General features: G+C 51.1%; 1 protein-coding gene across 2 annotated transcripts in view; it reads right to left on the minus strand.

Moving 5' to 3' along the window:
• The window catches only part of TBX15 (T-box transcription factor 15), a 115,678-nt gene that overhangs the window by 78,393 nt on the left and 15,104 nt on the right, over nt 1–22,181 (minus strand). The window contains exon 1 of one of the 2 annotated variants that reach the window (XM_064410356.1): nt 11,408–11,690. The exons of the other annotated variant lie outside the window; for it this stretch is intronic. Within the exon in view, the coding sequence (XP_064266426.1) occupies nt 11,408–11,609 (202 nt within the window). The 5' untranslated portion in view covers nt 11,610–11,690. Of the gene's footprint in view, nt 1–11,407; nt 11,691–22,181 lie in introns of those variants that run through there. 2 annotated transcript variants of the gene reach the window in all.

The raw sequence follows: 22,181 nt of genomic DNA on the forward strand, positions 1-22,181 counted from the left end.
ATTAATACTATAAAGCACTATAAAACACTGAAATATATTATGTTTATATTCAATGAAAATCCATAATGTTCAGGCAATGCAACTGCACAATAAAATAGACTGAACCCCATGTGTAACATCTACTGATTATAAAAAGAGCAAAAACATGAATAAAGTAGCCAAAGTTGCAAACAGCATTTTAAATATTGTTCTAAAAAATCCTGTGGAGCTGACTATAAGAGAAAATATTTCCTCTAGAAGAAACTTTTTAATTTTTCCTGAAATTCCTAATTTAATGGCATTAAACCATGGAGGAGCAAAGACCATGGGAAGAAACCTGCTCTTTTTCATGAAAACTTCTGCTTAATTGAGAGGTCTTCCCTTTCCCCTCTCTCTTACATATCTAAAGTACACTAAATTATTACATTTACTCATATAATGTCCTAAGTTGTCCTCAGAAACCATTATGAATTGTATATTTCATGTATAGGAACCATGCTATTCATTATTCTGAAAAAAAAAATAAAAACAGTACAGGAAGGTACCCAGATGCAGGGAGAAAGCCTGAAAATAGTTTCTAATTTCTTCTCATGCTGAGAGCAGCTGGTGGGTAGGAAATGAAGCCCTGAACCGCTCCCTTTCCCACCTCATTCTCCTCTTCCTCCCCAACAGTGATCCCCCTCTCTGGTTTTCTATCAGTTTTCTGGTTTTCTATCTTTTGCCACTGCTAACTCATCTCTTCTGATTTCACCACCATTTCATTCCCAGGAGGACAATGTACACCCACGACTCGACATGAGCACAATGGTGACTCACTTCATTCCCTGGTGCACTGCATCCCTTGTCTCAGCCAAGTGAGCCCCTCAGAAGGATTCAGGACACCCAGTCCTCATCCAGCTAAGCTATTTTTCTTGATTTGCTGTTTTTCTATCATTTCTCAGCCCAAGGACAAGTAGCACCTACAGAAGCCTGTGGACATTGCAGTCCTGCAGATGTTTGAGAGCACAACCAGGAGTAGAGCATCTAGCACTGCAACAGAACAGAGGCAAAAATGCCCCAGACATTTTCCATCCCCCTTCGGGGCTGAACTGCTTTTCTGTGGAAGTCTGTGACCATACTGGATTACTTTCTTATGTGCCCTGTATGTACTCAATCCAATCTCTTTTCATTTTTTTCTAAATCAATTATTCCAGCATTACCCTGGATAAATGATGCTCAGCACCTTAATGTAATTTGAGCAAACAGCCTTAATAACCAGCCAATTCACTATTGAATCTTTCATTCTGAGAAGCAGACTGAGGTGGCTTTTTTTTTTTTGTCCTGAAGTTGCATTTCACAGCCGTAAAATATTTTCACAAAAGCTATTAATTATTGTCCATTTCTGTAACAGCACACTGCTAGGCACTCCCACAGCTGCCCTCCCTTTCCCCAGCTCAGGTACAATTTCCTGAGCGATGGAGTAAACAGAATTGCACTGTGCAGAATAATCCAAGGAGTCTCTAATGAGGCAGCATGGGCTTTCTGCCGCTCGGTCAGCGTTGCGGGACCTGCGGAACAGCGCTGTGATGTTACAGTTTATGTGGTAACACTCCCAGCCCTGGAGTGAATAATGTGACTGCCTTGCCACTAGGCACACAGAGACTTTGCTAGGCTTGTTTGATGGTAAATGAAGACTTTTTTTTTTATTTGCTCCAAAGAGCTTGGCACAGGAAACCTCTAAATCCTACGATAATAAATCTTCTATTTATCTTTTAAATTCCAGAGCAAAATAAAAACCATTAAGCACCCACAGCCAAGGGCTGAATTCAGTATTTTCATAGCTTGCTACAATCTTCTGGCATAAAAAGATTAAGCTTTATGAAGAAAAAAAATAACGCTTCAGTGTAGAAAATAACAACCTCGTTGCCTCGTATGGAGCACTGTATTATTGTATTACACAACTAAATGGCAGGAGCACTTAGAAATTGCAAAGACAGGCACAATCCAGAAACCTGCAGCTGATCCTACCTGATTGTTTTCATGCTATCAGCGATTTTGCACTAAATCTGAAGAGCAAACATGGTCCAGCTATAGCCTAAAATGATCACCCAGGTATTAACCTCACTGTCGTGACTATTTAACTCCTACAGACTGACATGGTATTGAAACAGGAGAAAAAGGAATCCCCCCAAAATTATTCAAATCCCAACTATTTCACTGAGTAGGACCCTACTTTCTGGCTATCACAGCCTGTTTAGGGTGTCTCAGAGCAGAAATCAAGGGAGAGGTTAAGATCTCCATGGCAATTACACATTCTTAACACCACTGAAAATAAGGTCACAGAAGTTGCACCCTTGAAAATCAGCACCATATAATCCTTTGAAGTGCAGATACTTGGCATGTCAAAGAATCAGGCCCTCCTTTAGCAGTACTTCCACACAGCCTTCACGCTAGGATACGTCAGCTAAAGATTTAGTACTGCCAATCCCAATTCTTGCATGGTATTTAATTACAAGTTAAGGCAGCAGCAGAGTCCAGCACAAACTTTAGAAGGCTAAAGTTTGCTTTTAAAAAAGAGAGTGGGAATGTTCCCATTAGGTCTGAAAAGGTATAAGATCTTCTTCCACTGTTTTTTCACCCTGGTGAGAATGGCTGCTTAAAGCACAATTAAAATTCATTTGCATTATTTCTGTGCAAAATGCAAAGCTGAAAGAGGGTGCTGACAGGGTAGAACCAGGATAATTTCTTCATCAAAGAAAGTGATTCTTGTAAAAGTCATTAAATGTGTTTACAATAGCACCTATGAACATTTAATAATTGACCTTTCAATAGGATCCTTAGAGCAGGATTGAGGAAAATCCAGTGTGGGGATTAGGTGAAAAATAAAAAATCTATCTGTGAATCTCCATCTATTCCCAAGCTTCCTTCTTCCTCACTAAACTCAGACTTACAGAACGGATTTAGAGGCATTTCAGGGGTAGAACAAGAACCTATTTTTAAAGCTTCCCTGACCTACACATCATATGCAACATACATTTCTAATTGTTATAACATGCAAATATTTTCTCTGCATGGGCATCCACACAGCTGCTGGTGCCATAAGAAAGCAGCACTTCTGATATCTTACTTAGGGATATTGCTATTACTAGTGCAGCTTCTTAAGAAGTCTATGATGCACAATTCTTCACTCTTATTAAAAGCAAAGACACTTCAATGTCTTCAATTTTCTCCTTGGTTTTGGGGGAGATTTCTGATCAGGGAGTTCTCTATTTCCTGAAGCTCCTAAAAGCTGAAGCTTGGGTTTGTTAATTCATTGGTCATGGAAAAATGTCAGTGTTAGCCAAGAGTGCATCCAGCCCCTGAGTGAAGTCAAAGAACTGTAAGTCATTCATAACTATTCTGTGTGCCCTGGCCCACTGATTTTAAAACAATTTTTGCTGTGGTTGCATTCATATAAATGTGCTGATTATTAATATAATTTGTGTCAGCTTTTAACCAGTTGGTTAAGTACTCTTTAGAAACTCTAAATTGGTTCTTTCAAAGGTGGTTTGCAATAATTTCTTCCCAAGCTCCTTTCCAAGAGCTACACATGTGGACATAGCTGGAAATGTCCATTCAACAATACTGGAAGATTCCTTTCCCAAAAAGCAAAAGCCTTGAGAAGAATGAACAGGTGCAGGGCAGTGAAGTGAAGCCATCCACTATGACAGGGACTGAGTTCTGTTGTGCAAGAGTTTAGCTGAACTTCTTTTTTAGTTATATATATACATAATTAACCAAGAAAATCCAGCTTAGAAGAAATGAAAACTTCATTAAATTCTGCAGAATTTACCAAAGAGCTTTGACTTCTAGAAAAAGAAAAAATGGGAAGCAGTTTTGAGTGTCCAAATGCTTGATTTGAGTATTATATAAATAAAAATGTCTTTTTCTTTATTTGCTAATTCATTCTGTGATCTATTTTAAAACTACATTTTAATTAATCAAAACAAGGAGGCTTGGGATCTATTTCTAATATTCCATATATCTTAAAAATTTCTAATTTTTAAGTTGCACATCTTAAATACATTAGGTAGTTTGACGATACAAAAATAAATACTTAAAGACTGGCCAAACCCTACGTTTTCCTGATTCTCCATAAAATAAAAATTTAAAAGCTTTTAGTGAGCTAAATCTAAGTGAATCCTCACCATCTTCACTTTTTTCCCTGCTGAGTCCCAAAATGAAAATCCTCCTTGACTTCCTGCGTTGCTGTGAATCAGTGTGTGCTGGCCCAGGCCACTGGCTAGGTGAATCCTCCCCTCTGACAGCTGCAAGCTGCATTTGCAAGCACGCAGCAAACAGTGGACAGCCCACTGACCCAGACTGTCCTTTCACCATCTTCACAGCACTCTCAGATCGATAGCTCAATTGAGCAAAGGGTATATGAAAATATTACTGTAAATATTACTGTAGCAAGTGCTTTTATCACTTCTGGGATTGATTTACTGATTCATTGTTTTCTGACCTTGAAGAATATGCAATTAAAAGATGCCCCCAGGATGCAAATTGCTACTAGAATTTCAATTGGTGCACATTTCTTCTCAGTTTCAAAAATTCTCAATGTGCTTCTAAAGATATTTCAATTTAATTTTACCATACCACGATGTTATCTCTCCCTAGCACTTCTCACCAGAGCACACTACAGCTTTTAACACAGGAAATGCAATGGGGTTGTATTTTGAGACAGCAGATGTTTCACAGGTGTAAATGTTGCAATCATAGCCTATTTTCAATTATGCTGGAAATAAGCAGCAGAAAGCTACAACTCTGGGCTTTTTTCACCTCCGAAAAAAGACGTCTCAACTTTGCTGCACAGTACCCTCTATCCGAGGAAACTGTAGTTAGAATAAAAAGCAATAGAAGCGAAGTCTTTCACTGTCCTGCTAAGCAGAGCTGCTCCGGACAGGATTAGGAGCTGGGGAGCTGGGAAGACCCCACTTGCCTTCATTTCCCCTGCACCCAGGTACCCACGGCTGCTCTTCCCAAAGGAGCCACACAGAGCCCAGGCTGACAGACACTGCCCACGTCTCTGCATTTCTGTCAGGATTTAAACAGAAGATGCAATCCCATTATTGCCAAGTAATTGCACTATTTAAGAGGATGTCAGAGAGCTAAGAGCACAAAATCCTGAAACTCCATCAACGGGCACTAGCAGGCTCAGACTCTCTGGTAAACTCTGTCGATCTCTGAAACATTGTCAAGTTTAGAAAATTAAAGTTTCTTTCACTGAATTTGATTTTACATCATCAATGTAAACTACAGATCTCAATATAGACACTTGGGGTGATTTAAATCACACCTGAACGGATTTTACTAATTTTACAAAAAAGGACAGTGTAAATGCCATCTGATCGTGTCTCAATATATTCAGGAATTTTTTTCAATACTTTCAGACTGGTTTTAGTGCATTATTTAAGCTATTGTAACTTTATTAATCTAGAACAGAAGGCGGAAAAAGAAATGCTAAAAAAAAAAAAAAAGTTGGTCTTTGAAGACCTAAGACTGCAAGCAAAGATTCATTCAGGAATCCAACGGATTACAAAAGGAACAGTGATCTGTGTGCATAGAAGTGACTCAAATGGCACCGACTGTGTTGTAAAACAATGTAAATGTTCCTTCCTGAATGCAGTGCTCTTGCAAGGCATCTATCAGCTTTTCCATCTGAGAAAAGCATCAGTTTTCCTTAAAGAGAGATACGGATAAAGCAGGACACTTCTGCCTGAGGAGAGGCTAGCTGGGCTGATATTTGATATAAGTGCTCAGTCCCAAATGGGAGGAGGGAGAAGTGATTGATGGTTCGTAAGGAATTACTTGACTTTTGCTTGTAACAGAAGCTTTTTGGATTCTCCCAAAGTTCTTGTCGAAGACAAGAAACATCTTTTGAAACAGCAGCTTTCCCCTTACCAGCAGATGGAATAAACCTGTGTAAAAAAATGCTGCAGCCTTAAAATACATATAAAAGAAAGGAAGAAATTGCTTGACACACTGCCCTTTCCCTAACGCTCTGCTGTTCTTTAAGGTTTGCCTCTATTATTCTATTACCTGCCCTCTTAATACAGTGTGAGTAATTCACCTCTCTGCAGGAGGAGCTCCACAAACCCAGCAGCAGGAGTTCCCCAGTTCAGTAAGGCACATATTACCGCAGGAACAAATCCTTCCCGCTCTCTGTCTCCTCAGACTCCAAGGTCAGAGGTGTATGAACTTGACCAAGACAAGCCTTTCCCGAGCTCCCACAGGCTCTGCTGGCTCCCATCTGGACAACTCCAGCTGCCTCCTGCAATTGTCTCCTCTGGGAAAGAGGAGAGCATTAACTCTGCTGCTGGGGTATGGGGGAACAGAGGTATTAGGAGAGGCAGATTTTCGCATTTCCTTCCATCGTGTACGCCAGGGAGCAAGGGATCTGAGCTCCGCATCCCGTCTCAAAGAGGCAAACTGATGATCCAACAGGTGGAATGAATTCATACAATCCCAGTCACACACAAATTTGTTAGAAAGACTTCTCATCAATAACGCCCAGTCCCAAGGCAAGGCAAAGCTGACACTCTCTTGTCTTACATCTCGTTGTCACAGAGCACTGCTCGTCTACGAGCCTCAGGGAACACGCAAAGGACAATGTACGCCAGTGTGCTCTACCTAAGGAAAGAGACGAAAAAAATTGCTCTGCCACCTCTTGAAATCATAGCCCCATCCACCGAGCACTCGAACAAAAGCTGAAGTGAGAAACCGAATTAAGTCACTCCCTCTTCACGGCTCTAACAGCCACTGCTCGAAGAGGGGACTTCATCAATATAAGCATTCAGAAGCAAGGGTATTAAAAAATAAAATGAAAAAAAAAAGGAAGTAGAAGGGTCAATCGCATTTTCTCCTGCTCTTAAAATCTCTTTACCTCTCCGGAGGGTGAGCGGGCTGCGTGGCTCCCGCACCCCCGCCGGCGGAGGGGACTTGCCCATGGGCAAGGAGGAGCAGGGGCAGCCTCCTCCATCCATGGACATGGGTGCAACCTCCCGGGAGACACAGGAGAGCAACAAGCCGCGCCAAAAGAGCTGAAGGTTTTACTCTTGTCAGCCACTGAAGGCTTTGTCAAACTCCGGGATCTTAATCTTACGGATAAGCATGTGTAATAAACTTATTGTGAGTCTTAAAATGTGTGCTTTTTTTTTTTTTCTGTCTGTGCAGAGGCTCGCAGAAGTTCGCCAGTGTAGATTTAGATGAACACAGGGAACGAATAATTAAACTCTCAAAAATGCCCTGTTTTCTTTTGTTTGATTTGTTGTTTGGGGGTTGTTTGTTTGTTTTCTGGTGATTTTGGGGTTTTTAACCATTAGGTGCACTTTTAATATACGCAACCGAAAATATCGACGGAATGGAGGTGTGATACAAAGACTGCACTGGCAGTAAAAATTTGTTTGCAAAATGCCTTGTGTGTTTCTTCGCGGGGAAAAGGACGGTCCCAAAGCCGGGAAAGTCTGTCTGTTTAGCCGCCGCAGAGTTTTGTTCTGCCCCTGAAGCGCCTGTGCGCGTCTCGCCGTGAGGAGACCCTGACCGCCTGAAGGAGCAGCCGTATTTCTGTGGAGGCAAACGCGTCCACGGAAACACGTTACCACCCACACTCTCCAAAAAAAAAAAAAATGTGTAAAAGTCTTAAACTTTTCGGCACGGAAAGGAGCGCGCTCGGCTCTGCCTCGGTCTGTCCCTGCGCCCTTGGGGTGGCGAAGGGACGGGCCGAGGAGTGCCACCGCCGCGAAGGACAGTAAACAATATATTCATCAGGGGACGCAACGCCTGGGGCCCCCGCGACCTTTCCGCTGCTCAGGTTAAATCTATAAATACCCAGCAGACATCCGAGCCCATTGTTTTGCTGCCCTCTGAAACCGAACCTGCCAAGGGGACGGAGGGGCGTCCCGCTACCCTCCTCCTCCTCCTCCTCCTCCTCTGGCCTGTCGGCGGCGAGAGCGGAGTGCCGGGGGAGGATGCGGGGCCGTGGGCGGCGGCGGAGCAGCGGGAGAGGCTTCCCGGAGCCCCGGGGCGAGCTCTGCCTCCCCCGGCCCGGCCGCGGCCCCACGCTCGGTGCTCCCGAGCGCACGGGGTGGGAAAGAGAAGGTGAGAGCCGCCGTAATCCCCGATTCCTTTTCACAACTTCGTGGCTGAACCCGCACATGGTTAAAATCCAGGTTTATCCCTCTTTTAAATGAGTCTCGTAAAAAAAGCACATTAACTCCGGCGACAAAATTCGTGGCTGAGGCATAAATAACTCGGATGCTCGGGAGATGTTCCTTACAAACCTGGGGGATTTATCCGCTTGCTTTTCTCACCTTTGCCCACGCCACAGCCCGACCCGGCACCTCCCAGCCTGCCAGCTCGCTTCTCCCGGGAAGATGCGGCCCCGGAGGGAGGGCAGGTCTCTCGGGGAGACTCGGTCTCGCCAATATCGTCCCCGCAGAGTTTGGGCACGGCTGCAAGATGGCACGGAAGGGGTCAGGGATTCCGCCAAAACGGGGAAACAAGCAGCGCTGCCTCCCGGGCACTCCCGGAGGCTGCGGATTGTACGCGTCCCGCACAGCTCCGCACCCACGCGGGGCTGAAGCGGGGCCGCTCCGCCGCCCCCTCCCCTCACCCCTGCCCGAGGACGAGTCCCGCTCTTGGCAGAGAAATCCTCATACCCTCCTTTTGCACACAAAAGGTCTGGGAAAAGGAGAGCGAAGCCTTACTCTATTTGTGGCCGCGTTTAGCTCCCCGCACTGAGTAGTTTTCAGACCCTGCCGCGCTGAAATTGAGGCAGTTTAGGCGAAAAGATCGATAAATGGGGCTAGACCGATTTAGGTTATCCCACGAAAATCAAGACATAATTTCCCAGCGCGTACTGTGCGACTTGCGGCCTCTCCGCAAGCACGCCCGCAGCAGCAGCAGGAGGAACAGCCCGCCGCTACTCGGGGGCAGCGGCTTTGAGCGCTGAACCTTTGGGACGCTGTAAAAATTCCCTTTTCTAATTTTTTTCTTCTATATCGCTGGAGATTTGGCAAGTTTAAAATACGTTAGGTGTAAAGTTTGTTCTTAATTGGGTCTTGTAAAGATGGAATTTGGTGGTCATTATAGAGCCGCTAATCAATTTTCACCCAGCAGCAAAAGTACACCGCGGTGGAATTAGGTTTAATGAAGTGACTGTGCAAATTACAGTCGCGGACTTTATTTAAAGTCTATCAACCTCCTAAAAATGATTTCTCAAACTGTTCTTGATTTCCTTTTCTTTATGAAAAACATCACGTTTGCTTTCTGAGGTTTCAGGAACGAGCAGCCATTCTCTCCCGCTCTCCAATCTGGCCCATGGAGAGTTTTTCCAATTCTCCAATTCGAATTAATGGAGAAATAGGCAAATTAAACTTTTAGACTGTATAAGAACATAACCCATTGCGGCTAAAAATTTATGAAAAAACGGTTCTTAAAAAAAAGAAAAATAAAAAGAAAAACTGTTAAAAATGAAAAAAAATATTTAAAATAAATACTGATGCACAGATACACTCTGTTATTAGAAAGCGGATTTTTGTCTAAGATCGCTTATTTATTCTTTTGAATGTGGAAGCCTCTGAAGCTGTAGGCTATTTTTTGACTGGTTGATCGCTGCTGTCCCCTCTCCTTTATGCCCGTCCCTCCGCTGAGAGAGACGATCCTGGCAGCAATTTTACCTACTTTTCCTTAAGATCCGCACCGGGAAAGGCTGCTGCTGTTAAAAGCAAATTGAAATGCGGTTGCTTGAGGGCGTAGAGGGGCGAGGTCTTCATGGTCTTTAGCTCCCTTCAAAAACACTTTAAATATTACTTTTTACAGCAAATATTTTTGATACTTCGATCTAAAATTCTTTCCCTTTTTTTCCGCCTCCTTTTGTTTTTGTTTTATTGGTTTGGGGTTTTTTACTATCAGTTTTGGGCAGCTTATGCTAATTGATAGCTCAGCGTCACGCAAAATAAATAAAAACGAAATTTAAAAGGTGTTCCAAGTGCAGCGGAACGGACTTGGCAGAAGTGGAGGATATTTCTGCCCTTTTTCTTAGGGCTGCGCAAAGAAATCGTTTGACCTTTTTGCCCCGTCCGAGCACTAAAAGCAAAGAGAAATCACCTAAAATTCGCTTTCTCCCCCAGTATAACTGTGAGAGCGGGGCCGCTCCCTCCGTCCCTTGTTGAGGCCCCGGGGAGCGGGGCTTGGGGACGGCCAGAAGGGCGCGGGGAGAGCTCGGGGAGCGAGGCCCAGCGCGATTTCCCCCTCGGGATGGTCGCGGCTCCGCGGCTGCGTGTGCGGAGCCGTCCTTTTAGGCCGGAGAGGAGCGGCCGGGGGGACAGCAGGAGAACGAGGGTCTGGCTTGAGCCAAACGAGAGCTACCGGGTGCCTTTTAACTAGAAATAAGCAAAGGGGAGTTTAAAGTCGAGAGTACGGACGCCAGGAGGGAAGCGCTGCGCTCCCTCTGCCCCAGCCCCGTCCCGCCGGCCCTGGGGCCGCGGGCCCGGCGCTGCTCTGCGCTCCCGGGAAGGGCCAGGCTCGGCAGCGGGGCTGGACTCCTCGCAGTGCCCCTTGCCCGCTGAGGTCCTTTTCCCTGCCGGGAGCGTTTTCCCAGCGGAGAGGGCCGGTCCCCTCCGCGTCCCCCCGCGCTTCCGCCGCGCCCTGCGCGCTCCGCGCCGGGAGCGGGGCGAGGCCGCGCCGGCCGGAACCCGGCGGGTCAGTCCCGACAAGGATCCCGAGCTGCCGGAGCACACAGCGGGTCCCCACTGCTCCGAAGAGCCGGCGACCCTCGCCCCGGAGCAGCGCTGATCCTGGATGCCCACATCCTTCCTCCTGCTGCACCGAAACCTCCGCTTGGGCGCCGCTGTTTCCGCGGGGAGGACGCGGGGGGCGGGCGGTGACTCGGGAAAGAGGAGAGGGGTGCATCCCGCACCCCACTCCTTTGCCCCGGACCCACCCGGCAGCTCCACCATCGGGGATCGGGAAGCTGGGGCAAAACGAAACGCGTGTCCCGAGACACCCGGGGAGGACTATCGCCATGGGCAGGCACGGAGGGAGTGGAAGGAGAGAGGGTTAAAAGGGAAGCAGAAGGGGACACGCCGTCCCTCGCGGGAGATCATGGAGCTATGTGGGGGGGAAAGAAACACAACGAGTAAAAGAAAGTTCCCGTAAACTGAAAGGAAAAAAACCCAACCAACCAAACAACAACAACAAAAAAAAAAAAAAAAACCACAAAAACAACAACAGCAAAAAAAAAGAAATCTCCGCAAAATTCCCGCTTCTTTTTTTTTCTGTACTCCCAGTCTCGAATGTTTTCCGGGACGCGCTGCCCGGCGGGCAGATCCCGACAGGACTCAGGGCGAGAAGCTGGGAGGGAGCGGGGCAGGAGGGGGGGTCCCGAAGAGAAAGGAGTCGCACTAACCAGGGTTGAGGTCCAGGCACTGAGTCGGGTCTTCATTGTCCCCCAGCTGGCCATTGGGGCTGAGGCTTTCCATGGACAAATCCAGCCCCTTGTCCTCCCAGTCTCGCAGTTTCCTCTTTTTATTTGTCCCGATCAAGGCTTCTACCGAGAAAGCGTGTGCTCGGGAGCTGAGGGCCACCGCCGATCTTCGCCTCTCACTCATCTTATCCCCCAGCCCAGACCCTTGGGCAGAGGAGAGACCGGTGCCTGGGAGCGCACAGCTCGGGGACCAGAGGCAGAGCCTCTTGCCTCTTTCTCCCCCCCCCACCCCTCCCCAGCTGCACCCCCAGAAGAACCAGCCCTCAGCCTCCTGAAGGCACTACATGAGGCTGCAGATACTCCGCAGGCAGAGCCAGGAGGGTGTGCTCAGCCCAGGTCCCAGCACTTGCTCAGAGGGGCTGCAGGCTAGATTTCTTTTTTTTTTTTTTTTTTTTTTTCTTCTCCCCTTTCCTTCTGTCTCTCTCTGATTGATCCAAACTTCTGGGATTTTTTTTTTTCCTCCAAGAGTTAGGCAGGCTGCGTGCGCCTGTCAGAAAAAAAAAAAAAAAAAAAAAAAAAAAAAAAAAAAAAGGAAAAAAAAATGTCCCCGGCCAATAGGAGGGAGAGCTCGGGAGAGACCCAAAAGCTGCGACCCAATAGGGAGGGGAGGGAGACTCGGGCTTGAGGGAGAGGAATTTTGGCCATCTGAGTCCTGGAACACCGGCCGGGAGAATTAACTGTTTGAAGAACGGGGAGCCAGTAGGAAAGCCATAACTCTAAACACAGAGAGGTAACAACTCCCGCACTTCTCTCCGCCGCACCCAGGTTTCCCCAACGCTGCTGCTGGCTAATCCCCACGCAAAGTACCCGAGAGGTGCTTTACCACCCCGCGGCGCCGGGTGACGGGGTGTTTTTAAAACTTCATTTATGCCATGTATTACTTGCCCTTGCCGGCGGAATCGGTGTTTGGCAGAAGCAGAAGCAACGTCTCGAGGGGGTTGAAATTTCACTTCAAAACGATGCGTGTCCGTGGAGCGGCGGGGCTGAGCGGGCGGCGTGGGCTGGCAGGGAGACCCAGACACACCCGGGCACGGGGAGCGCCTTCTCTTTGGGAAGGGATTTTTACCTAGATAAAAAATATTTTTTCCCCCTTTCCCGCTTCTTTTTATCACTCCAGCTACCGCGAAAACAAAGCCGCTAGGTACATATCCCGGCTGGTTGCCTGGATAATATTCAGCATTTTATTTCTGCTCTCTTGTTCACTCTGCCCTGACATCCGCCCGGCTGAGGCGGGTCCGCAGCTGCTCCCACGCCCCTCGGTCACGCGTGGCGCGGGGGGGGCTCGCAGTGAAAAGCGGCAAGGGCTTTCGAGAAGGTGACGGAAGAGTGTGTTTTCATTAGCTGGTGGGACCCCGGGAAAATAGGTGAAGTCAAGCGAAACACCGTACGCGGAAAATACAGCGGGGAAAGCCGCGGGGGGTTAATTCCACATAAATTCAAAATAAAATAGAAATAATTATAAAGTACGAGAGGGGATTAGCCTGGACCGAGCCGCGGTGGAAAAGCGGGCAAGGAGGCACACGAATTTTCAGGAAGGGATTATTTTTGTCCGTTGCTTCTCAGCTGCTCCCCGAAGGTGCAGAGCTGCTTAGGGCAGGTTTTTCATAGACGATTTTTTTTTTCTACGGGGCTGGAAACAAGTGAAAGGGGCACGTGTGGGAGCGCAGGGGGAAAAGACACTTTCTTTTGCTCCGAGTGAATCCGTGGTGCCCACGTCAGCGCGGGATGGCCGAGCCCTCCAGCCCGCTCTCCCCGGCCTAAAGCGCCGACTGACAACAGCCCGCAGGGATTCCCACGCGCGGAAACGGATTTCAAACGAAAAACGGGGAAAGAGCCATTTCTCCTGAAATCCCCGCTAAACCCTGTTGTCTAGGCCGAAGAGCAGATTTTGTAGGTCTCCATCACCCGCCCTACAGCCTTGATCCCCCTCCCCGTCGCTCCTTTCCCCTCCCCTCCAGAACACCTCCTTGGCAGGTCGCTCTCCGCGGGCACAGCGGCGCTGCCACACGGGATGGGTGTCGTGTATTCCCCACCCTGGCACTGCCGCGGGGAGCCGTGCCGGGCAGGAGGAGCAACAAGAAGGGAGCGACCGAGGCAGGGGCTTGGAGGAAGCCGACAGCGGAGCGGGGACTCGGAGGAGGGCACACGTGTTTCCAGCGGGTCCCCCAGCTGTGTGTCTTTTCCCAGGCGAAGGAATGTCTCAAATGAAAAAAAATCCCCCCAAAAACCCATCAAAATAATTCTTTTCCCTCTTTCCGAAAGCCTCGGAAACACTTGTCTGGGATTCAGGCACCGAGGAAGGCTTTCAAAGAAGCTGGAGGGAGATTTTAGCAAAAGAGCCCAAGAAAACAGTGGATTATTTATAGCGTTTTAGTGAAAAGAAACGGTGCTGGAAAGGCAGGGAGATTTCAGCGAATTTTGGGAACTGATGTAAGAACTCAGAAATACGTTTTTCAGAGCAGTAAGTGTAGTTTTACTGGTGGACGGTTTAAAGCAGCCCCGACCCCTTTTGGGTCTCTTACCTTGGGGCTCTCTCCTGTGCCACCCGAGGTCTGCGAGCTGAGGTGTCCGCTCTGGCAGCCGAGCACAGCCTCTGCAGCACCGACAAGAGACACAGCGCTCTTCCCGAGCCCATACGGCCCCTATAATTGTCAAACCCCAGGGAGCAGACCCTTTTGCCAGGGGCGGGAGGGCAGCTCCCCGCGGTCCCGGCCGCCGCTCCCGGAGCCGCGGGGATTCCCGGAGCCCCGACGACTGCTCCTCTCCCTCCTCCCTGGCCCTGTCCCGGTGTCCGGGAGGTTTAGGACTGCTCGCCCTCCCTGTGCCCCGCCGGGCGGTGCGAAGGCGGTAAACACAAAGGCGCTGCGAGCGGAGGGAGAGCGCAGAGCCTGCGGAGACCTTGCGGCCCCGCTGGATGCGCCGGGGGAAAGGGGAGGGATGAGGGGGGCGGGGGGCACAGCGAGCCAGCGCTGCCCCCTCGCAGGGCTCGCTGCCCCCTGCGCTGAGAAAGCTCACCCGGAGAAAACCCCCTGTCCCCGAGCCGGGGGATGGGATTTCGGATGAGCCTTCGCACCAAGATCTGACTGAGCAAAGCGCGCCCGGAGCCGGAGCTCCCCTCAGCCGCAGCGGCACCGAGGCCACGGTCCCCTCTCCCCGCGGCGAGCTGCTTAAACTCGAGTCTACCCGAGGCCTGGCCTTAATCTGGATTCAGATCCGACTCCGACCCCCGGCCGCCAGAGATGAATGCGTCCCTTTGCCTGGTCTTTATTCCAGACTCTTACTCGCAGGGGTAGCTCCCATTAAATCCAGGAAACTGCTCCCTGGAATAAAGTGGCAGGAGCAAGGGTCGCAGGGCCAGGCCTCGGGGTTTATAAAGAAATCATTCATTTCTGCTTTCCAGTTGTAGCAGAGCGAGCCTGAAAAATATTTGTTTATATATGGAAATATTTGGGGAAAAAAGAGAAATAAGGGGAGCCGGCTGCTGGGCGGGAGTGCTGTCCAGATGTGCTGTTTGCAGGGGCTGGGCCACTTTCAAACCCTTCTCCACAGCAAGAAAAACCTTTCCGAAGGTTTCCCCAGACCTAGCCCGTGGATTTATTGTTATTTCTCTTTTTTTAAAAAGTTAGTAATTGAAAACAACGTTAAACCAGGCTGTCTGATAACGTGAGCGAGCGATTTACTGGGCTTTAACCCAGCGCCGATTATCTTTTAGCGGATCGAGGATTTCGAGGCTGGCTCTCTAGAAAGAGGCAACTTTAAAGTAAGCACAAGTCGCCGCTTGGAAAAAGGAGCGAGGTGATGTTCCCGTGCTGCGCGGGGTCAGTTATTGTGACTGGGGAAAAAAAATACGCTTGCAATTTATTTTTATGGTCTGCACAAACGGTATTGTTGCGTATATTAACTAATTCATAATTATACCCCTATTATGCTGTCGATTCGTTCCCCCTCCCCTTCCCCCGGTTTTCTCAGGCTTTGAGAATTGAACCACCGCAAAATATTTACAGTCTCAAGTGTTTTTAAATGGGCTTTGTTTGTGTTTTACAGAATAAAAATCTCTATTAGTGTTTAAACAAACACCATGCCAGTCTCTTAAGCCTTCCAGATGTTTGCAATAAAATGTCAGGTTTTGCCTTTGGGACTCGAAATAAAATTTAACTACCTTCACCCTGTAATTATTCTCTTAGCTCTCCCTTCCTAAATTTATCTGCTTTCTATCAGGACAGGGAAAAAAATCCGATTATACACTTGGACTATAAAAAACAGCCACTACTTTCCCTCCATTTTACCAGGACTTCTCCCCTGTTTGTTTCGGCGCATATATTATTTTTGTCTCTCCTGTTTTCGGGGTGGCAGAAGGAGACCAGGCAGAGCAGAAACGCACGTTTCCTTAAGGGCTTAAGGCAACAAAATGCCCCTTGTCCCCGGGCCTCTCCCCATATTCATCCCCATGCCGGCCCCAGTGTTCCCGGTGGGGAGGAGAATCGGGAACTTAAAATTGTCCCTGAACTTCCACCGGCTCCGGGCGTCACTTTTCTCCAGGCACCAGTCAGACCTGACTGCATTTCGGAGCTTCCCCGCCGAGCTGCTTGGAAATAGGCAATTATGATGAATAATTCACACAAAGCAGGTTCCCCTCGCAAACAAAGCCCAAAGTCGCGGCTAGAGACCCTTCTGCCTTCTCAGCCACTGACTTGGGACAACACAGGCGGGATTAAAAGCCATGCATTTCGTATTTACCACGCCAAACTTCAGAACAACCCGGAACGATAAGCGGGGGGCTAGATGGTCTCCCTCTTCATTTGCAGACTACAGACCCGCTTTGGCGGAGTTTGTGCCGCGTTCAGCCCTCGCTGCTTGCGCGACACCCGCGACACACACGGCAGGGCTGCGCTGCCCGCGCTCCCTGCGGGCACAGCCCGGGGCCGCGCCCGCCCGGGACACTCGGCTTCACACCAGGGCGCCCCGGACCCAATCCCGGCTCCGGCTGCTCCTGCCGCCCGCTTTTTTATGAGATATTTATTTTTCCTCCCTGCCTTGTGCTGAGGTCTCTGCTGGCAGGTGAATGAATCCTCCTGGCTGCAGCTCTCGGACGGGGAGAGGCAGGAGGCAGCTCCAAGGAGGGCAGAGGCTGGCAAGACCACCGGAAAGCAGAGCTGACCACCCATCCCTCCCCCGCCCCCCGCAAAAACCAAAACCAAACCAAAACAAAAAAAACCTGCGCACCGCTTGGCTCCATGCGGAACAGAAGTGTCCAATCAGCCATGCCACACGCCACACTACCTTCCTACAACCTTATTTGCACACACACACACACACACACACACACACACACACACGCCCGAGAAGAGGTGGCCAAGCCAGCCGAAGTGGCTCACGCTGGTGCCGAGGAGAAGGTGCCCCCGGGCTCCTGGGCTCCACTCCTCCGGCCTCAGCCGCGCTGGGTCGCTGAGGTTTCCTCGGGGCCTCCTTCTTCCTGCCCCTGTTTGCAGGTGGACTCTGGAGTGGTGTTAGCCGGCCGGACGGGACCGAGAGAGATTTCAGAGCGGTTCATAGGTCTGGGTTGGGTTGTTTGTTTGTTTGTTTGCTGATTTTGGGGTTCTTCCCCCAATACATAAACCACCCTGAAGGAATTTCCGAGTTCTAGAGGGTTAGGAGACCTCGGGAGGAGCGGGGGAAAGCCGGCAGCGAGGCTGCATCTAGGCAAACTCCAGGATAAGAACTTTAACCAGATCCACTGTCAGAGCCAGGGCACAAGAGCTTCTCGAGAAGGTCTTCGGCCAAGCATCCCCCGAAGGCCGAGGGGCTCAGCTCTGCCGTGGCTGAGCCCTCCTATGGCTCCGACCCCAGATCGGGATGTGTCCGCCTCCCTTATCACCCCACGAGGAGCACCGGGAAAGCCGGGCCAGGGTCAGGAGTGGGGAAGCCCACGCGTGAGTCTCGGCAGGGAGATTTTAGTCTGAAAGGTGACTGTTCTCTGCAGGGAGCCTGACTACTTTTCCATCAGAAAAGTAAAAGAAATCAGTTTAAAGCTGATAGCAAACAGCTTTTACACAGAGGAGAGTTGAAGAACTGCTTATTCGCAGATAATTGCTGCTGTTATAATTTGGGATCGTTCAAAGGAGTTGACGTTTGGGGATTTGCTTCCTTTTTGGTTGGATTATTTTTGCAGCCCAAATGCAACCCTCGGCTCCCAAACGCACAGGACTGAGTGCGATCAGTGGAGAGATCTGGAGGCACGGGGCCTGTGATACCTTGCAGCCGTCCCAGCCTGAGCTGAGGGGAGGAGGAGAGGGAGAAGCCAAGCGTGCTTTAACCTCCCCCGGGTCCGGGCAGGACCCAGCCACTTGTCCCGCTCTTGTCCCCAAGGCTCATACACGCCGAGAAAACGGCGTTCCCCAGAAAACGCGGTGGGTCTTGCTCACAATAGTTCTCATACGGGGCGCTGCAGGCGGACAACCGGCCCCTTGTTACCGAGACGGGATCCAAAGCTCGCTTTTCCAGAGAGGAAAGCAGGAATGCACACAGCATTTCAATGTGTGTTCGGTCAAAAAAATAAATATAAGGGATTTTTTTTTCCCTCTTCAAGGCACGGCTCTTTGAACCAAGAGACGTGTCTGCGCTCCCCTACCTCATACATCATGTGTTGTACCGTAAACAATCCCGTTTAGGGCCGAACCTAAAACGAAGCAGACTTTAATGGGACTATTCAAAAGATCTGTGGCCGCCGGATGTAATCCTCCCACTGCGGAAAACAGCGCTATGGACGCAAGGCACCACTACAGAGGCAGGAGAGAGCATCCCGGCCTCCTCACGAGATACGTTCGTGGCACAACCCGCGAACTTCAAACACGGCTTATTCTGACCCACGTGAGACACGGCTGCTGTGTGAGGCAGGCACGCCAGACACGCGGCTCCAAGCCCCTCGAAAGTGGTCATGAGCCACCAGACCCACACCCTTGCTCTCTTTTTGCATCTCAAACTTCTCCCGCTCTTGCCCCGCGCCCGGAATTCACCCAGATTTGTTATTAAGCAAGATTTTATTAGCTTCTAATACTGTTTTTATTAGTTTCTAGTAACCAGAAAGCTGCCGGGGACTGGGCTCTCTCAGGACGAAATTTTGGGCTGGCGGGAGGAACTTCTCCTGTGTCTGTGTCCCAGGGGGTGTCTGTGGTGCCTTTTTTTTTTTTTTTTTTTTTTTTTTTTTTTTTTTTTTTTTTTTTTTGCCGTGTGAGCTGTACACCTCGCAGGGATTTCTCCTGCCTGGAAGATAGAAACCTTGGAATCGAATGGTGGGCAACGCCGTGGGATACCCCCTGATCCAGCTGAACCTTTATCCCTCCCTCAGCGCAGCTTTCTCGGCTCCCCACAGCTCATCCCGCTAATTCCCCGCAAAGCCGCGGAAACCTACAGCTATCCCCCCGCTCCCGTCTCGGTGCCGGCCGCATTCCTGTCGGGGTCACGTTCTACCGTGATTCTATAAGTGAAATTATCTTCCCTCTCCGTGCCCCGGGGAGACAGGGTCCCGCAGCAGCGAGCCCGGAGCCTCCCCGCCGCAGGGCCCCTCTCCCTGCCCTGGGCTCGGCCCCGGCCTCTGCGGGCACGGAGCCGCCCCGGGCCAAGAAGAGGCGTGTGGCACACTCGGAGGAGCAGCCCCAGGGCCGCGATGCCGCCTCTCAGGCTCCCGCAGAACAGTATTTTGGGGCGGGCGGTGGGCTGCTGTCCGCAGGGACATCCCCGCAGCAGGGGAGAGCGGAGGCAGCCGGAACCAGGGCGGGCAGCGCCGGCAGCACTTCCCGAGGCTGCCCGGCGTGGGCGCAGCAACCCGGAGGTTCTGTGTGAAAACAGCACGGGAAGCTCAGCCGCGACGGGCTCCGGCTCAGGGAAAGAGTGCCGGGTCTCGCCTGGCACGGCCGGCCAGCGGGTGAGGTGGGAGAGCCAAATTCAGAGGGGACAGCAGCTCGCCCACGGGGGAGGGACGGAGCAAATTGAGAGCGGGATCTGAGAGTTCAGCACAGATCGGGGCTTCACCTCCTCGGGAAGGAGCAGTCAGGGAGGGAGAGGCTCTCCGCAGGGCAGAGGGGCGTTCAGCCGCCTGCATCCAGCCATTCTGTCGTGCGTGGGTGGCAGGAGGCTAAATAGGTACTGCTGGCTTTGGCTGCAGCCAGGCGGGGCCAGCATGACGAGAGCGGCCGCACAGCAACCAGACAAAGCCAGCCTGTGCCCCACTGCAGCCGCGCTCAGGGAATAGGAGCTCTGCCTTTGGAAAACAAAAACACAATAGCAATTAAGCGCTCATCTGAGTGTGACTGCTTGTTTGGCAGAGACTGACCGGAACCCAGAGGCTTTCTCCTTGCCAGCACACACATTCGCCCCCGTTTTCCTTCTTCACCATCCGTGCGAGAGGCGTCCCGCCCAGAAAAGCTCTCCAGCTATCGGGACAAAACTCAGGTTGTGTGTGCCCCCATATCGCCAGGGGAACGGGGGCGCCAGGGGGAACAAGTATGGCCTCGGCTAAAATAGCAGGGCCGAGCAATAGCCTCTGAGTCAAAAGTGCCTCCGTAGCAATCCTGGCTGGAAGTTTTCTTCTTTACAGATGTTTTGTGGTATATTGGTCTATTTGTTAAGATCCCCCTGTGCCTTAGTAATCCTGCCCTGCCGCATTTTACTCACTTTGCGTTGATGTGGTTTTCTCCTCTTGCCTTTCAGGATTATAAAAATCTCTCCCTCTCCCTTCCTCTCTTTCCTCTCTATAGTCGGGTTTCAGAGAAATGTTGGTTAAACCTCATCTGCCGCTTTCTTTCCCTTGTGATGGCAAATTCGGCGTCATCTGTGGACTTGCCCAATGCAAACATTGCATTAAGAAGTATTTCAAGGCATTTCATTGTTGCTCTGCAGTGCTTTGATGTGGTCTATAGGCACCGATTGTTGATGTCTCCCTGCGACTCCTCAGTGTCAGCATCTCATTTCTGTCTCTTCTCCCTCCTCCCTCCGCATTTCTTCCCTTTTAAAAATAAGGGGTTTGAACAGTCACGACAGATCCCACCACCTCACCCTCGAGTCACTTCGGCCCCATTTCCCACGGGAGGGCCACTTCTACCAGCACGGGGCTGCCCCCTACCCTGGAGACCACAGATTTCCCTGCCCGCGGGCTGCAGCGCGCCTGGCCGCCAGCTGGCAGCTCTCCTGTCCCCCACGGGCACCTCGCCTCCCGCTGGCGTGTGCAGCTCTCCCTGCAGCGGGGGAGGCAGCGAGCAGCCCCCACCACGCAGAGGAGCGGGGACCGCGGCAGCTCCGGAGCCTCCACTCCGGGACAGCGGTGACACGCCAGCCCGAGCGGTGACACGCCAGCCCGAGCTGTGACACGCCAGCCCGAGCGGTGACACGCCAGCCCGAGCGGGCAGCCACCCTGCGGGACGTGTCTCCCCCGCTGCCCGGGCCCTCTAGCCAGCGAGCGGCGGCCGGAGCCGCCTCGCCCCTTGGCAGCAGCGGGATCAGAGCCAGCCTTCTGCTGCCAGGGGCTCGCGTGGGTCCGGGCGGCCTCACAAGGAAATCCCGCTGGCATGCGGCTGCTGCGGAGCCGGTCCCAGAGCTCCGGGAATCCGACCGGGACCCGCCCGGCACGGCAGAAGCAGAGCCCGGGTCGAGCTCTCTCCGGCGCGGGCACCCGAGGAGCTTTGCCAACATCCCCGCTGGCTACGACGGGCTTCCGAGAGAGCCACTTCTCACTTTGCGGGCTCTGTAGGGTCAGCAGCCCGATGCGGGCCGGTATCTTTGGAATGGAAAAGCCAGGCAAGACAATCACCAGCAGTCAAGCCGCTGATTCAACATGGGCCCGTGTTTCAGTGCAAGAGTGATGGGGTTGGTGTCTCTCGGGTCCACCGCACAAACACACTCCCCTTATGCTTCCTCCCATTTGATTTTCCTTAGCAAAATAAACTCCTGACCTCCGCACGGGTGGGTGTCTCCCGGGAGCCAAGCCATTAGGCAGGTGGCTGTGGCTCGCTCCGAGGGAGGCAGCTGTCAGCCTGCGGCTTCCGTCCGGCCGATCCTAGCGCTGTCCCTGCCATCGCCGCGGGCCCTGGCGACAGGGATGCTACTCTAGGCTTCTCCGGGCAAGGAGGGAGCAGACGGGAGAGAGCCGCCCCGGTGGGCTCCGGCAACGGGTCGGGTTGGCTTTGGTAACTCTAGCCCGTGCATCGTATCCCTGAGCCGGGAGGGTCGCAAAGGACGCGAGGCTCCTGGTTTTATGTGGGGCAACTAATTTTGTAGGAACGCTCAAAGAGGGTTGGCCATGCAGCAGTGAAAGCAGAGGGCTCTCATGCGCCGGAGAGGCAGACCCTGATCTCTTTTCTGTGGTGACCAGTGACAAGACCCGAGGGAACGGCCTGGAGCTGTGTCAGGGTATGTTTAGGTTGGATATCAGGAAAAAGTTCTTCACCCAGAGGGTGGTTGGGCACTGACTGGAGCGGTCTACCCAAGGAAATGGTCACAGCACCAAGCCTGACAGAGTTCAAGATGCGTTTGGACAATGCTCTCAGGCACATGGTGTGATTCACGGCGCTGCCGTGTGCAGGGCCAGGAATTGGACTCCGATGATCATTGCGGGTCCCTTCCAACTCAGTATATTACATGGTCCTGTGATCTCCCTCCTGCTCTGACGAAATTGGGTCGGACCATTTGCCAAGCCGTGTCCTGA

Source organism: Passer domesticus, chromosome 2 (assembly GCF_036417665.1).
Source record: "Passer domesticus isolate bPasDom1 chromosome 2, bPasDom1.hap1, whole genome shotgun sequence".
Taxonomy (NCBI): Eukaryota; Metazoa; Chordata; class Aves; order Passeriformes; family Passeridae; genus Passer; species Passer domesticus.